This window comes from Triticum aestivum, chromosome 1A, assembly GCF_018294505.1.
Source record: "Triticum aestivum cultivar Chinese Spring chromosome 1A, IWGSC CS RefSeq v2.1, whole genome shotgun sequence".
Lineage (NCBI taxonomy): Eukaryota > Viridiplantae > Streptophyta > Magnoliopsida > Poales > Poaceae > Triticum > Triticum aestivum.
This window is the reverse complement of record NC_057794.1, coordinates 570,484,046-570,501,037: the sequence shown is the minus strand read 5'-3', so window position 1 is coordinate 570,501,037 and position 16,992 is coordinate 570,484,046. Positions and strand designations below refer to the sequence as shown.

Genomic DNA, 16,992 nt, shown 5'->3' with positions numbered 1-16,992 from the left:
CATGTGCAGGTGTGTGCAAAAAAAAAAAACTTATGCAACTTCCAGAACAAAAACCAACCAACCAGTTGAAAAAGGGTTAACAAATATATTTGTTATGCACAACATGTGAAGCAAATCATGATACAAAACTGGAAGCACTGAACATGCCAGTCTGAAGTATATTCACTATTCAGCAAAACAGGAGGAACTGAACATGCCAGTCTGAGGTATATTCAGAAAGAAACATACTATCTGGCTTCTTTCAATCTGCTGTGACAATCTATTTTTTTCAAAATTGTCAGTCCGAAGTTTATGCAGACAGGAATGGACAGTGTGCTTTCTGGGTTGTTTAAAATATGCGTTAAGATGTCTATTTTTTTTAAATAGCACCAAGTGATAATAGTCATCTGAAGTCATCGGTATATGTTGCTAGTACCTTTCCAACACAGATGCATATAGGCAGAGTAACATAAAAGTTCATAATAATTGTATCAATTGGACAAAGAAATTTGTCTTTCATCTCTAGAACGGTTAAATTATTCTACCACATAAAAAATATAGCTCAAACAATTTTACAACAGTTCTGATTAAGCATGAATATTGGATACACACACATTATCTTTAAATGAGAGTCAAAACAAATTCATAAACGATGCTGTGTTGCCTATTCAAAGCATTAAAGTTCACCACAGATATACAAGATTCTCACATGGAACAATAATGCATGGATGTTTCAAAAACAAATGTTGGACCTCAAAAGTATAACCAGCAAAGAACTAGATACTTTGAACTTAGTTTAGCACTCACCTTGGTCCTCTATGTGAGAATGCGTCTGAGCCAGATAGGTACTCGAGTTCTGCAATAATCCATCATTATATTCAGAATTCCCTCCATAGTGATCCAAGTGTCTCTCAGAAGCATTTCCTGATCTCATTGCAGCAGAGATGTTATCATCCAAATAAGAATTTTCATGCAAGTAAACCGCATCAGCAACATGCGTCGATGGATGTAATGGTGCCTCAAATAATGATGGGTCCCCAGATGTCTCAGGGATGGAGGATTGATTCCCTGCTGGCGGGTCATCTTGTGGAGACCAATCATTATCATATTTCTGCTTGTTATCAGCAGCTGTATGACTGTGGTCCTTAACCAGAACAGAATCTTGCGCAGAAGGTAACCCCTGGTCAAGCTCTGTTGGTGCAACTGTGCTCGCAGATTGTTTTGCATTCTGGTTTACAGTGGTGGGCAAAGATGGGTATTGTCCAGCATATCCTTTGTCCGCTGTGACCACAGTCTTGGTAGAAGGCTTCCCCTGAGCCTGTGGCCTGCCACCCATTTTCACAATATCAGCCATTGACAACTGACCTGGCGTCCCAGACCAGCCATGCTGAAACCCAGATGATGTTTGTGGTGGTACTGACGGTGCATCAGCAACCAGATTTTTGTTCACGGAGGAACTACAACAGACAAAACAGAACATGTATATCAGAACAGGTGAAAAGAAAACTATCTGAAATCACCAATACATCAGACAATTTGTATGATTAACTGATGAACGCATTGTTTGACTCAGATTTAACAACACTGCATTTTTTTAATGGAATTGAATTATTCTCCTCAACCAGAAAACTGGAGAAAGCACACAACTACAACCATGAGGATAGGCAGGGATGAATAGACTGATAAACCAAATTGCAGGGATGAATAGACTGATAAACCAAACTGCAGGGATGAATAGACTGATAACGAAACTGAACATTCATTGCTTGATCAATTGATGGATACAAAATGCCCCTTATATGTGAGGACCTGCTTGACCCGTATGTAATACATGTCAACTTAGAAGTATACTGATCGATCTCCATCTCTAGGCTTGTTCTTTCTTATTAAAAGAACATTGTACCTCTTAAGATGGCTGCCCCCCTATCCCTATACATGACAGAAGAACTATTGTGTTCCAATCTTCTAACAAAATAATTGTTTGTATAACTCATGCGGTTTTTACAACTGTTTGAACAACATCGCAGGGGCATCAATAGTTACAATGCACCTCGGGGGACAACAGATGAGGGTTGCACAAAGGCAAATAGATTTCTAATCATAAATTGCGCTTACTAAAAAAGCAGGCTGAGCAGTTGCCCTTCAGGTAAGAAGCGAAGTTCCTTACCTTGAAACTGTTTGCTTCTGGGTGGAATTGGTTGATGGCATACCAGATCCTGAGACAGATGACCTTGAGGTCATGTTATCTGATTTTTTTAAAGCAAAAGTAAATGGTGAAAAAAGAATTATAAACAAGAACAGCCTCAAAGATACAGATGGTGGTTTTTCTATTACCAATGGAGCTGTTGTAAGCAGAGTTGTTTCGCCCACCTCGATCTGGACCGCCTCTTACACCTCGACTGGTAGCATTATTTGCCGCTCGAGACCTTGGCTCAGGAGTCTCTTTAACCTATGAAAGCACACATACCTATCTGTTATTTCCATCACTGCTTGTATTTTGAAACAAAAACCAAAGGAATAACTTAACATTGCTAACTATTGGCAGAAAAATCAAACAGAGCAAAATAACTTTTGCATGGACAAAGTATCTTCTGTATGGGTACTTGGATGTTCATGGTAATGAAGTACGATCATGAGAAAAAGGTTAGCTACAATTCATTGGCAACACAGGTAAAACCCGATCACTAGTTATGAGACAAACTGAACACTTAACGAATACATGGCACATATATTTGAGGAACATGGTTTACTGACCTCTTTTTTCTTGTCACGCTTGCTCTTTACCTCTTGAAAGGTATCTGAAAAAAAAAACAGTGGTACATGAGATAAGAGATATTTACACTACTTCAACTGGTAGCTAATTGGCATAATCTATGGTTACCACCACATAAAGGTAATGTAAGCTGGTGAGTAGAATCTAAGATGATAAAATGCAAAGCAAATGTAGGAAATGAAAAAAAAAATTGTATGGCAAGAATTGAAATCATGTCTACATTCACAAACTATGTATGTGTACACAAGTACTCACTTAAACTCTGACCAAGAGACAGTGTAATCATTAATTCCAAAACCACACCATTCCGACCATGTCAGGTAAGTTCAAGAATGTATTTTACGACCTTCACATCCACACATAAGGCCGTATTTGGATTATCGTTTTGCTTTTAAATAACCCTGTAAAAAATACAGGTCACGGCCCGTCGTTTTGTTTCCAGCTGAAAATTACTCAGCGGCCGTTAAGATACAGGCATAAGTTAAACACCTCCGCAATAGATTACACCGATCCCGCGCGGCCTAAGAGATCATACAATTACAGATCCCACTCCTTATCCATTCACTAACCCTCATAAAGTAAGAAACAGCACGTTATAGGGAGGCAAATGGTGTTCATAGAGAACATCTCATCTGCCAAATTATACAAGATCAAACTAAGCAACCATCAACCAAGGGGATAAGAGCAAAAAAAATGTAAAATATATGCATGGAATGCTTCTCTGGAACAACTTTAATGTATACACAGGCAAACAGAAATTATAGTAATCAAAGGAGCGCAAGGAAATCCCTTCCATGCTTTCTCCACAAAGAAAACATCAAAATACCTTCTCTAAGATAAGCGCACAAGCTACTCAAGTTTACAAAAGTAGCAAATCTGACTGTGCCACTTTTCCTCCTGATGTACAATAGAGGTATAACGAAAATGACCATTTCCCAATCGATATAGCAACACCTAACCGATTTCAGACAAGCAAACCTGATAAAAACAAGCAGATCAAAAGTGCTTTCACCTTCCAAAGTTTGGCCAGCAAGACAAGCATCCATCTATTTTCCCAATCTAAACGCCTCCAGCCCAGGAGCCATATCTATCAGAGCACCCCTTTTGAAATCTCGTTGCTAAATCGGCCCACATCAAAGATACCAGTTATCCCCTTTCTCCCGAAGACCCATGCTCCCTGATTCCCCTCCCCATATATACAACAATAACAAAATGAAAGGACGAACAACAGAAAACAAACAGAATCAGCCAACCCTCCAACCCAGAACGGGAAGCGGTGGCCATTACTTGCATTCAGCAGGTGGTCTAAATAGGAACCCTAAAAATGTAGAAGCAGGCCATGATTTGAACGAGACCAACGCAACTCCTAAGTCAACTTATAACCTAATGAACAGCTATGTCGCCAGTACTAATCCGCAGGAAGGCCGAAAGGGAAACCGAACGGGCTCATCTGGTTCCAGCTAGTCGGTAGGGGACACGGCACGCACGGGGCGCGGCCGTGGCTGCAAGGACCGACGAATCACTCCGCATCGGCCAGAACCTCCTAAGAACCCTAGCGGCGAGGAACCGCCCTCCAATCGCGCATCGAGGGGGGAGCCCGCCCGCCCGCGGAGGGGCGGCGAAACAGGGGCGGAATCACGGGCGCGCGGGGGAGGGGGGAGGGGAGGGGGCGGGCGGACCTTGGGAGAGGAGGCGGCTGACGGCCTCGTCGGGGTCCATGGAGCACTCGCGCAGCGCGGCGTAGATCTCGGCGTCCGGGCGGTTGACGATCTCCTTGAGGCTCTGTACGAGCTTCCTCGAGACCTGCGGGACGGGCCCCGCGGCCGCCGCCCCCTTCCCGCCCCCCGCGCCGCCGCTCATCCTCGCCGCCGGGATCCCCTCCTCCGCCGCCGCGGCCGCCGACCAGCAAGCCCCTCGGGACCGGAGACGCGAGGCGCGGGCGCGGGGGCGGCGGTGGAGCGAGGCCGGCTTCTGTTTCGGCGGCGCGCTGCTGCGGCGGCTTCAGTCGGCTCTGTGTCTCTCTCTCTCTCTCGCACGCAACGCGACGCAACGGCGGCCTCAGTTCCAAAACCCTTCCTCCCCCTCGCTCCTCCGCGCCCGGCTTTATATAGCTGGGCCGACGGGCGGGCGGATGGACGGGTGGGTTGGGTTGGGTTGCGGTCTCTCCAGGAAGGAATAAATACGGGGACGGCGATTTGCTCCGCTTTACTTTACAAACTTTACTCTTCCCCCACACGCAGAAATTGGGTCATTTACCATATAGAAATACCCTATATATGCTCTTTATGGCTTATTAAATTATAAAATCATCAAAATACAAGTACACCATCTATGTATGTATGTATGTATGTATTATTATTATTATTATTATTTATATATTATTAAAAATACAAAAGCACGTACTTTTACGTGTATTCCGATTGAACGCGCATTTGTTCTTCGTGCTTATCTCTCCGTCAGGGTGCTTATCTCCGCGCGCGGCGATTAATTGGTTTGACCGGGCGTTTACGGGGGAGCGTTGGATGAGCACGGCGCGCTCCTCGAATTAATTGTCTGCCTCGAGTAGAAGAGGCGAAAACGAGGCGCGGTGCTATCTCGGGAAGTGCGCAACCGCGGGAGGACTATTCACTGCATCGTGTGTTTCTTTCTAGCAACGCGACGTGTTCCAGTCGAGGTTAGGCATACCTAGTCAAACAAAAAACATGGTAGACTGCCTCTTAGGGCATGTTCGGCAATGCTTCGACCCGTAAACTCCTCGACTCTTGCTCATCAGTCAGAAAACTGGCTTCTCGAAAGAAAAGTGGGGATTCCATGAGCCGTTTAGCGGCCCGGCTCCGGCCCTAGATCGATTTCATGGGCTGGCAGCCCATTTTGAGGAGATTTGGACCATTTGACAGGGAAACATCTGGCTCACCTGGCTCGTCTCACACTAGCCCAGCTCCAGCCCACCACACCACTATCTTTTGGCATGAATTGAGCATAGCCTTCATGGACTCCAGCAGCCCCCACGATCTCTTCTTGGTGCCTCTTCGACAACAATGATGATCTCTAGAGCACCATGTACGCACCTCAGTGAGCCCTGGCCTGAGCCCCAACCAACTATGGGACCTATCTTTCGTGTCAACCGAGCTCCATCACTGGAGGAGCATGGATCGCGATGTGCGGAAGACTCTGACCACCCAGCCAGAAGTAGGCCCCCTCTAGGAAAAATAGTGCTACCTGGTCCGATCCCTCACCGAACCGAGGAACTTAAGGTTGTTGATGGCATCATAAGATTCATTACTAGAGATATCACTAGTGGGGGCGCATCATTTTCTTTATTTTCCTCCAAGTCATGCAAAAGAAACGTTTCTTCTAAAGCGATAGCGACCCGCTCTAGCATATTGATCACTAATGCATTATTGCAAGGATTATCTTTTTATTTTCCTACCGTTTGTGATACCTACACCACACGCAATTCGGTCCAAGGGTGTGTGATAGATGTGTCGTCTTAAGCCCATTTTGCAGTAGTGTCCCCCCCCTCCAAGTGCAATGGTTTGTTGGCAAACAACAATTTCCCTCAAGTGGATGACTTCAAGGTTTACCGAACCAGTAGGAGTGCTTGAACAATAGTTAATGATCAATACATGCACACAACTATAGTGCTTGTCTTAGCCCCCAACAAAACCAGTGAGATTGTTAGTATACTAGCCTTCCTAGTTACAAGGATTAATGTAACTCATCGAGGAATTGACAATTGAAGTGGAGGAAATAGAAGTTCAGAACTAAAACAGAATTAAAGAGTGTTGATCGAGGTTGAAAGCATAAGAATGAATGGACTAGGATCCATAATTTCACTAGTGAAATCTCTCCATAAAACATAACATGGCACGATGTGTTGGTCCATCATACCGGCAGATTCCTTGATAGGGTTGCTCATGTGGCGGAATGCACACAGAGGATCTGATTGGGAGCACACAAGGCAAAGATTTTGCCTAGGTTCAGACCCTCATGGTAATATCCTACATCTTACATGTCTGATTGTATTGGTTGGATTTTTGTATGAGAGATGTTGAGATATATTGGATACCGACGTGGCACTTCAAATAAATTTTATGTAAACACTATCTATGCTCCGTACCAACATTTGTTATTTATGAGCGACATTGTCTTTTATGATTGACATGCATGGATTTTAGAGTCTGGATTTGAGATATGTGGATGCCGGAAGGGAAATATGAGGGCCCGTCCGGATGCGCCCACGGATGTGTCCGGGCACGTCAGCGGACGTATAGGGGGTCGGATTTGCCAAGTCCGGTTGTAGATGCTCTCGGTAGAGAAGGGTGACACAACGGCGCTGCTTGAGGTGGGCGTCGTCCTAGCCACGACGGTTCCAGTCTTAACTAGTGTGAGACTATTTTGCCATGTATGTAGTATTGTACACTGCATGCAACAAGACGACGTCGATGACTTTGGCGGCCATTGCTGTTGCAGAACGCTTCTCGATACATGTCCTTGAGGATTGATAGACATTGTCGCCGACATGGATCACGATCGCCAGTGAGCTACTGGCTGGCACTTTTCCCGCCCTTCCTTGGTAAATGCTGTTGGGGATCGTAGCAGAAAATCAAAATTTTCTACGCATCACCAAGATCAATCTATGGAGTAATCTAGCAAGGAGGGGAAGGAGAGTGCATCTACATACCCTTGTAGATCGCTAAGCGGAAGCATTCAAGTGAACGGGGTTGATGGAGTCGTACTCGTCGTGATCCAAATCACCGATGATCCTAGTGCCGAACGGACGGCACCTCCGTGTTCAACACACGTATAGCCCAGTGACGTCTCCTATGCCTTGATCCAGCAAGAGGAGAAGGAGAGGTTGGGGAAGACTCCATCCAGCAGCAGCACGACGGCGTGGTGGTGGTGGAGGAGCGTGGTACTCCAGCAGGGCTTCGCCAAGCACCGCAAGAGACGAGGAGGGAGAGGGATAGGGCTGCGCCAAGAAGGAGATGTTCTCGTGTTTCTGGCAGCCCAAAACCCCACTATATATAGGGGAAAGGGAGGGGCTGTGCCCCCACCTAGGTTTCCACCCCTAGGGGTGGCGGCCAGCCCTAGATCCCATCTAGGGGGCGGCCAAGGGGGGAGAGAGGGGGGCGCACCACTAGGTGGGCCTTAGGCCCATCTGAGCCTAGGGTTTCCCCTTTTCCCTTCTCTCTTCGCCTTGGGCCCTGGTGGGGGGCGCACCAGCCCACCTGGGGCTGGTCCCCTCCCACACTTGGCCCATGCAGCCCTCCGGGGCTGGTGGCCCCACTTGGTGGACCACCGGGACCCTCCCGGTGGTCCCGGTACATTACCGATAAACCCGAAACTTTTCCGGTGACCAAAACAGGACTTCCCATATATAAATCTTTACCTCCGGACCATTCCGGAACTCCTCGTGACGTCCGGGATCTCATCCGGGACTCCGAACAACATTCGGTAACCACGTATATCTATTCCCTATAACCCTAGCGTCATCGAACCTTAAGTGTGTAGACCCTACGGGTTCGGGAACCATGCAGACATGACCGAGACAACTCTCCGGTCAATAACCAACAGCGGGATCTGGATACCCATGTTGGCTCCCACATGTTCCACGATGATCTCATCGGATGAACCACGATGTCAAGGATTCAATCAATCCCGTATACAATTCCCTTTGTCTAGCGGTACGATACTTGCCCGAGATTCGATCGTCGGTATCCCGATACCTTGTTCAATCTCGTTACCGGCAAGTCTCTTTACTCGTTCCGTAACACATCATCCCGTGATCAACTCCTTGGTCACATTGTGCACATTATGATGATGTCCTACCGAGTGGGCCCAGAGATACCTCTCCGTTTACACGGAGTGACAAATCCCAGTCTCGATTCGTGCCAACCCAACAGACACTTTCGGAGATACCTGTAGTGTACCTTTATAGCCACCCAGTTACGTTGTGACGTTTGGCACACCCAAAGCACTCCTACGGTATCCGGGAGTTGCACAATCTCATGGTCTAAGGAAATGATACTTGACATTAGAAAAGCTTTAGCATACGAACTACACGATCTTTGTGCTAGGCTTAGGATTGGGTCTTGTCCATCACATCATTCTCCTAATGATGTGATCCCGTTATCAACGACATCCAATGTCCATGGTCAGGAAACCGTAACCATCTATTGATCAACGAGCTAGTCAACTAGAGGCTTACTAGGGACATGGTGTTGTCTATGTATCCACACATGTATCTGAGTTTCCTATCAATACAATTCTAGCATGGATAATAAACGATTATCATGAACAAGGAAATATAATAATAACCAATTTATTATTGCCTCTAGGGCATATTTCCAACAGTCTCCCACTTGCACTAGAGTCAATAATCTAGTTCACATCGCCATGTGATTAACACTCACAGGTCACATCGCCATGTGACCAACATCCAAGAGTCTACTAGACTCAATGATCTAGTTCACATCACTATGTGATAAACACTCAAAGAGTTCTGGGTTTGATCATGTTATGCTTGTGAGAGAGGTTGTAGTCAACGGGTCTTGCCATATTCAGATCCCTATGTATTTCGCAAAACTTTATATCGTAGATGCTGCTACCACGTTCCACTTGGAGCTATTCCAAATTGTTGCTCCATTATACGTATCCGGTATCTCTACTCAGAGCTATCCGGATAGGTGTTAAGCTTGCATCGACGTAACTCTTTACGTCGAACTCTTTATCACCTCCATAACCGAGAAACATTTCCTTATTCCTCTAAGGATAATTTTGACCGCTATCTGGTGATCTACTCCTAGATCACCTTTGTACCCTCTTGCCAGACATGTGGCAAGGCACACATCAGGTGCGGTACTCAGCATGGCATACCGTATAGAGCCTATGACAAGAGCATAGGGGACGACCTTCGTCCTTCCTCTTTCTTCTGCCGTGGTCAATCTTTGAGTCTTACTCAACTTCACACCTTACAACTCAGGTAAGAACCCCTTCTTTGACTGATCTATTTTGAACTCCTTCAAAAACATGTCAAGGTGTGCGTTCTTTGAAAGTATCATCAGGCGTCTTGATCTATCTCTATAGATCTTGATGCCCAATATGTAAGCAGCTTTATCCAGGTCTTCCTTTGAAAATCACTCTTCAAACAACCGTTTATGCTTTCCAGAAATTCTACATTATTTCGGATCAACAATATGTCATCCACATATACTTATCAGAAATGTTGTAGTGCTCCCACTCACTTTCTTGTAAATACAAGTTTCTAGCAAACATTGTATAAACCTAAAAGCTTTGATCACTCCATCAAAGCATATATTCCGATTCCGAGATGCTTGCTCTAGTCCATAGAAGGATTGCTGGAGCCAGCATACCTTTTAGCATCCTTAGGATCGACAAAACCTTTTATTGTATCACATACAACTTTTCTTACGAAAACTGGTAAGAAAACTTGTTTTGACATCCATCTGTAAGATTTCATAATCGAAAAATACAGCTAATGCTAACATGATTCCGACGGACTTAAGCATCGCTACGGGTGAGAAATTCTCATCGTAGTCAACTCCTTGAACTTGTGAAAAGACTCTTTCCCACAAGTCGAGCTTCATAGACGGTAACATTACCGCCCACGTCCGTCTTCTTCTTAAAGATCCATTTATCTCAATGGCTTGCCGATCATCGGGCAAGTCCACCAAAGTCCATACTTTATGGATCCTATCTCGGATTTCATGGCTTCTAACCATTTGTCGGAATACGGGCCCACCATCGCTTCTCCATAGCTCGTAGGTTCATTGTTGTCTAACAACATGATATCTAAGACAGGATTACCGTACCACTCAGGAGTAGTACATATCCTTGTCGACCTACGAGGTTCGATAGCAACTTGATCCGAAGCTTCATGATCACTATCATTAACTTCCTATTCAACAGACGTAGGCTGCCACAGAAAACATCTTTCTGTGTTGCATCACTCTCTGGTTGAAATAAAGGTTCGACAACCTCATCAAGTTCTATCTTCCTCCCACTCAATTCTTTCGAGAGAAACTCCTTCTCGAGAAAGGACCCGTTCTTAGCGACAAACAATTTGCCCTCGGATCTGAGATAGAAGGTATACCCAACTGTCACCTTTGGGTATCCTATGAAGATGTGTTTGTCCGCTTTGGGTTCGAGCTTCTCCGGCTGAAGCCTTAAGCATCGCAGCCCCAAACATTAAGAAACGACAACTTTGGTTTCTTGCCAAACCAATGTTCATACGACGTCGTCTCAACGGACTTAGATGGTGTCCTATCTAAAGTGAATGCAGCTGTCTCTAACGCATAACCTCAAAATGAAAACGGTAGATTGGTAAGAGACATCATAGATCGCACCATATCTCATAAGGTTCGATTACGACGTCCGGACACACCATTACCTTGTGGTGTTCCAGGTGGCTTCAACTGTGAAACAATTCCACAATGTCTTAAGTGATTGCCAAACTCATAACTCAGAAAATCCCCTTTTGATCAGATCGTAGGAACATGATCTTCTTGTTATGATGATTCTTAACTTCACTCTGAAATCGCTTGAACTTTTCAAACGTTTCAGACTTGTGCTTCATTAAGTAAATATACCTATATCTACTCAAATCGTCAGTGAAGATGAGAAAATAGCGATATCCACCGCACGCTTCAATTCTCATTGGATCACACGCATCAGCATGCATGATTTCCAACAAGTCACTTGCCCGTTTCATTGTACCTGAAAACGGGGTCTTAGTCATCCTGCCCATGAGGCATGGCTCGCATGTGTCAAGCGATTCAAAATCAAGTGACTCCAAACATCCATCGACATGGAGTTTCTTCATGCATCTTACGCCAATATGACCTAAGCGGCAGTGCCACGAGAAAGTGGTACTATCATTATTAACTCTACATCTTTTGGCGTGAACATGTGTATTACCACGACCGAGATTCAATGAACCATTCACATAGGGTGCATGACCATGAAAGGTATCATTCATGTAAACAGAATAACCATTATTCTCTAACTTAAATGAATGACCGTATTGCAATGAACATGATCTAATCATATTCATGCTCAACGTAGACACCTGATAACATTTATCTAGGTTCAATACTAATCCCGAAGGCAGATGGAGCGTGCGATGGTGATCTCATCAACTTTGGAAACACTTCCAACACACATCGTCACCTCGCCCTTAGCCAGTCTCCGTTTAGTCCGTAGCTTTTGCTTCAAGTCACCAGTAATAGCAACTGAACCGGTATCCAATACCCAGGTGCTACCAGGAGTACTAGCGAGGTACACATTAATAACACGTATATACTTTGTTGAAGTTGCCAGCCTTCTTATCTACCATGCATTTGGGGTAATTCCGCTACCAGTGACCGTTCCCCTTACAATAGAAGCACTTAGTCTCGGGTTTGGGTTCAACCTTGGGTTCCTTCACTGGAGCGGCAACTGGTTTGCCATCCATGAAGTTTCCCTTCTAGCCCTTGCCCTTCTTGAAACCAGTGGTCTTGTTAAACCATCAACACTTGATGCTCCTTCTTGATTTCTACCTTTTGCGGTCTTAAGCACCGCGAACAGCTCCGGGATCAACTCCATCCCTTGCATGTCATAGTTCATCACGAAGATCTAGTAGCTTAGTGATAGTGGCTAGAGAACTCTATCAATCACTATCTTATCTGGAAGTTTAACTCCCACTTGATTTAAGTGATTGTAGCACCCAGACATTCTGAGCACATGCTCACTAGCTGAGCTATTCTCCTCCATCTTGTTGGCAAAAGAACTTGTCAGAGGTCTCACACCTCTCAACACGGGCATGAGCCTGAAATCCCAATTTCAGCTCTTGGAACATCTCATATGTTCTATGGCGTTCAAAACGTCATTGGAATCCCGATTCTAAGCCGTAAAGTATGGTGCACTAAACTATCAAGTAGTCATCAGGATGTGTCTGTCAGGTGTTCACAACATCCACAGACGACGTTGTAGGGGTTTGCACATCGAGCGGTGCATCAAAGACGTAAGCCTTCTGTGTAGCAGTGAGGACACTCCTCGGACTACGGACCTAGTCCGCATCATTGCTTACAATATCTTTCAACTTGGTCTTTCTCTAGGAACGTATTGAAACAGGGAGCTACAACGTGAGCTATTTATCTACAACATATTTGCAAAGACAATTTAGACTATGTTCATGATAATTGAGTTCATTTAATGAACTCCCACTCAGATAGACATCCCTCTAGTCATCTAAGTGAAACATGATCCGAGTCAACTAGGCCGTGTCCGATCATCACGTGAGACGGACTAGTCAACATCGGTGAACATCTTCATGTTGATCGTATCTTCTATACGACTCATGCTCGACCTTTCGGTCTTCCGTGTTCCGAGGCCATGTCTGTACATGCTAGGCTCGTCAAGTCAACCTAAGTGTTTTTGCTGTGTAAATCTGGCTTACACCCGTTGTATTCGAACGTTAGAATCTATCACACCCGATCATCACGTGGTGCTTCGAAACAACGAACCTTCGCAACGGTGCACAGTTAGGGGGAACACTTTCTTGAAATTTTAGTGAGGGATCATCTTATTTAAGCTACCGTCGTTCTAAGCAAATAAGATGTAAAACATGATAAACATCACATGCAATCAAATAGTGACATGATATGGCCAATATCATTTTGCTCCTTTTGATCTCCATCTTCGGGGCTCCATGATCATCGTTGTCACCGGCATGACACCATGATCTCCATCATCATGATCTCCATCATCGTGTCTTCTTGAAGTTGTCTCGTCATCTATTACTTCTACTACTATGGCTAACGCTTTAGCAATAAAGTAAAGTAATTACATGACGTTTATGTTGACACGCAGGTCATAAATAAATTAAGACAACTCCTATGGCTCCTGCCGGTTGTCATACTCATCGACATGCAAGTCGTGATTCCTATTACAAGAACATGATCAATCTCATACATCACATATATCATTCATCACATCCTTTTGGCCATATCACATCACAAGGCATATGCTGCAAAAACAAGTTAGACGTCCTCTAATTGTTGTTGCAAGTTTTTACGTGGCTGCTATAGGTTTCTAGCAAGAACGTTTCTTACCTACGCGAAAACCACAACGTGATATGCCAATTTCTATTTACCCTTCATAAGGACCCTTTTCATCGAATCCGATCCGACTAAAGTGGGAGAGACAGACACCCGCTAGCCACCTTATGCAACTAGTGCATGTCAGTCGGTGGAACCAGTCTCACGTAAGAGTACGTGTAAGGTCGGTCCGGGCCGCTTCATCCCACGATGCCGCCGAATCAAGATAAGACTAGTAACGGCAAGTAAATTGACAAAATCGACGCCCACAACTACTTTGTGTTCTACTCGTGCATAGAAACTACGCATAGACCTAGCTCATGATGCCACTGTTGGGGAACGTAGCAGAAATTCAAAATTTTCTACGCATCACCAAGATCAATCTATGGAGTAATCTAGCAACGAAGGGAAGGAGAGTGCATCTACATACCCTTATAGATCGCTAAGCGGAAGCGTTCAAGTGAACGGGGTTGATGGAGTCGTACTCGTCGTGATCCAAATCACCGATGATCCTAGTGCCGAACGGACGGCACCTCCGTGTTCAACACACGTACAGCCCGGTGACGTCTCCTACGCCTTGATCCAGCAAGGGGAGAAGGAGAGGTTGGGGAAGACTCCATCCAGCAGCAGCACGACGGCGTGGTGGTGGTGGAGGAGCGTGGTACTCCAGCAGGGCTTCGCCAAGCACCACAAGAGACGAGGAGGGAGAGGGGTAGGGCTACGCCAAGAAGGAGATGTTCTCATGTTTCTGGCAGCCCAAAACCCCCACTATATATAGGGGAAAGGGAGGGGTTGCGCCCCCACCTAGGTTTCCACCCCTAGGGGTGGCGGCCAGCCCTAGATCCCATCTAGGGGGCGGCCAAGGGGGGAGAGAGGGGGGCCGCACCACTAGGTGGGCCTTAGGCCCATCTGAGCCTAGGGTTTCCCCCTTTTCCCTTCTCTCTCTTCGCCTTGGGCCCTGGTGGGGGGGCGCACCAGCCCACCTGGGGCTGGTCCCCTCCCACACTTGGCCCATGCAGCCCTCCAGGGCTGGTGGCCCCAATTGGTGGACCACCGGGACCCTCCCGGTGGTCCCGGTACATTACCGATAAAACCCAAAACTTTTCCGGCGACCAAAACAGGACTTCCCATATATAAATCTTTACCTCCGGACCATTCCGGAACTCCTCGTGACGTCCGGGATCTCATCCAGGACTCCGAACAACATTCGGTAACCACGTATATCTATTCCCTATAACCCTAGCGTCATCGAACCTTAAGTGTGTAGACCCTACGGGTTCGGGAACCATGCAGACATGACCGAGACAACTCTCTGGTCAATAACCAACAGCGGGATCTGGATACCCATGTTGGCTCCCGCATGTTCCACGATGATCTCATCGGATGAACCACGATGTCAAGGATTCAATCAATCTCGTATACAATTCCCTTTGTCTAGCGGTACGATACTTGCCCGAGATTCGATCGTCGGTATCCCGATACTTTGTTCAATCTAGTTATCGGCAAGTCTCTTTACTCGTTCCGTAACACATCATCCCGTGATCAACTCCTTGGTCACATTGTGCACATTATGATGATGTCCTACCGAGTGGGCCCAGAGATACCTCTCCATTACACGGAGTGACAAATCCCAGTCTCGATTCGTGCCAACCCAACAGATACTTTCGGAGATATGTAGTGTACCTTTATAGCCACCCAGTTACGTTGTGACGTTTGGCACACCCAAAGAACTCCTACGGTATTCGGGAGTTGCACAATCTCATGGTCCAAGGAAATGATACTTGACATTAGAAAAGCTTGAGCATACGAACTACACGATCTTTGTGCTAGGCTTAGGATTGGGTCTTGTCCATCACATCATTCTCCTAATGATGTGATCCCGTTATCAACGACATCCAATGTCCATGGTCAGGAAACCGTAACCATCTATTGATCAACGAGCTAGTCAACTAGAGGCTTACTAAGGACATGGTGTTGTCTATGTATCCACACATGTATCTGAGTTTCCTATCAATACAATTCTAGCATGGATAATAAACGATTATCATGAACAATGAAATATATAATAATAACTAATTTATTATTGCCTCTAGGGCATATTTCCAACAAATGCAAGCTGCAAGCTTTAGCTTCTTGGCTCATAGTGACCTTGTGCACAGATTTCATGATGAAAAGCGTCGTTTCTACCACACTGCTCGACGCGACTGATGTATCATCCGTGATAACAGAGCCACCACTCAGTGTCCCGGTCGCCATGGAGTTTGGTCTTGGTTCATCTTCATCGGAGGGCATGAGTGAGAGGGACAGGTCCTGGCATGGACGATCTGCTGCACGGAAGATTAGGGCTGCGAGGTGAGCGATGCTCTTGCTTGTCCGGTGTCCCCCTTCCCAATCACCTACTCTGGCTTGCCGCTTTCGATCCGGAGGCTCCACTCCTCTGTGCTCAACCCTCTCATCGAGCGCCTACAAAAGAAGGTAGCCACCTAGCGGGCAACCCTACTTTCCCATGACAAGGGGCTTGCCCTCGTACGCCATGTCCTCTCCGGCATGCCCTTGCACATCCTCTCGGCTATCGCTTTGAACACAATCACCCTCAAGAGAGCTAACCGGGTGATCCGCGACTACCTCTGGCACGGGTGGAAAGATGCGGCAGTTGGCTGCTGCCCCATCAATTGGTGTAAGGTGTGCATGCTTCTCCACCTAGGCGGACTGGATGTATGCAATCTATACCGTGTTAGCCTTGCCCTTCGTGTTCGCTAGTTGTGGTTCTAGGCTATCTATCCTTCTCGCCCTTGGGGGCACCTTCAACTTCAGCATGATACCAATGTTCGGGCGATCTTCCGTGCCTCCACCTGATGGGACCTCTGTGATGGTCGCACCTGCCATTTCTGGACGGATCATTGGGTCCAAGGGCAGTGCATCACTGAGATCGCGCCATCCGTGCTTGCCTTGGTGCCCAAGCAGAGGCACAATGCTCGATCTGTGGCCGACGGCCTCCTCCATCGGGCTTGGACTCAAGACATCCAAGGGGACTGAGGGAGTCCTGGATTAGGGGGTCTCCGGACAGCCGGACTGTTGGACTATGAAGATAGAAGATTGAAGACTTCGTCCCGTGTCTGGATGGGACTTTACTTGGCGTGG

The 16,992-nt window shown here is 46.2% G+C and overlaps 1 protein-coding gene across 1 annotated transcript in view; it reads right to left on the bottom strand.

Annotated features, from left to right (window-relative positions):
- The window catches only part of LOC123068679 (uncharacterized), an 8,911-nt gene extending 4,084 nt beyond the window's left edge, over positions 1-4,827 (bottom strand). Inside the window, exons 1-5 of the mRNA XM_044491301.1 lie at positions 4,432-4,827; positions 2,734-2,777; positions 2,314-2,428; positions 2,147-2,225; positions 787-1,436 (exon numbers count right to left, since the gene is read on the bottom strand). Of these exons, the coding sequence (XP_044347236.1) occupies positions 787-1,436; positions 2,147-2,225; positions 2,314-2,428; positions 2,734-2,777; positions 4,432-4,612 (1,069 nt within the window). The 5' untranslated portion in view covers positions 4,613-4,827. The remainder of the gene's footprint in view (positions 1-786; positions 1,437-2,146; positions 2,226-2,313; positions 2,429-2,733; positions 2,778-4,431) is intronic.
- Positions 4,828-16,992: the final 12,165 nt, after the last annotated feature.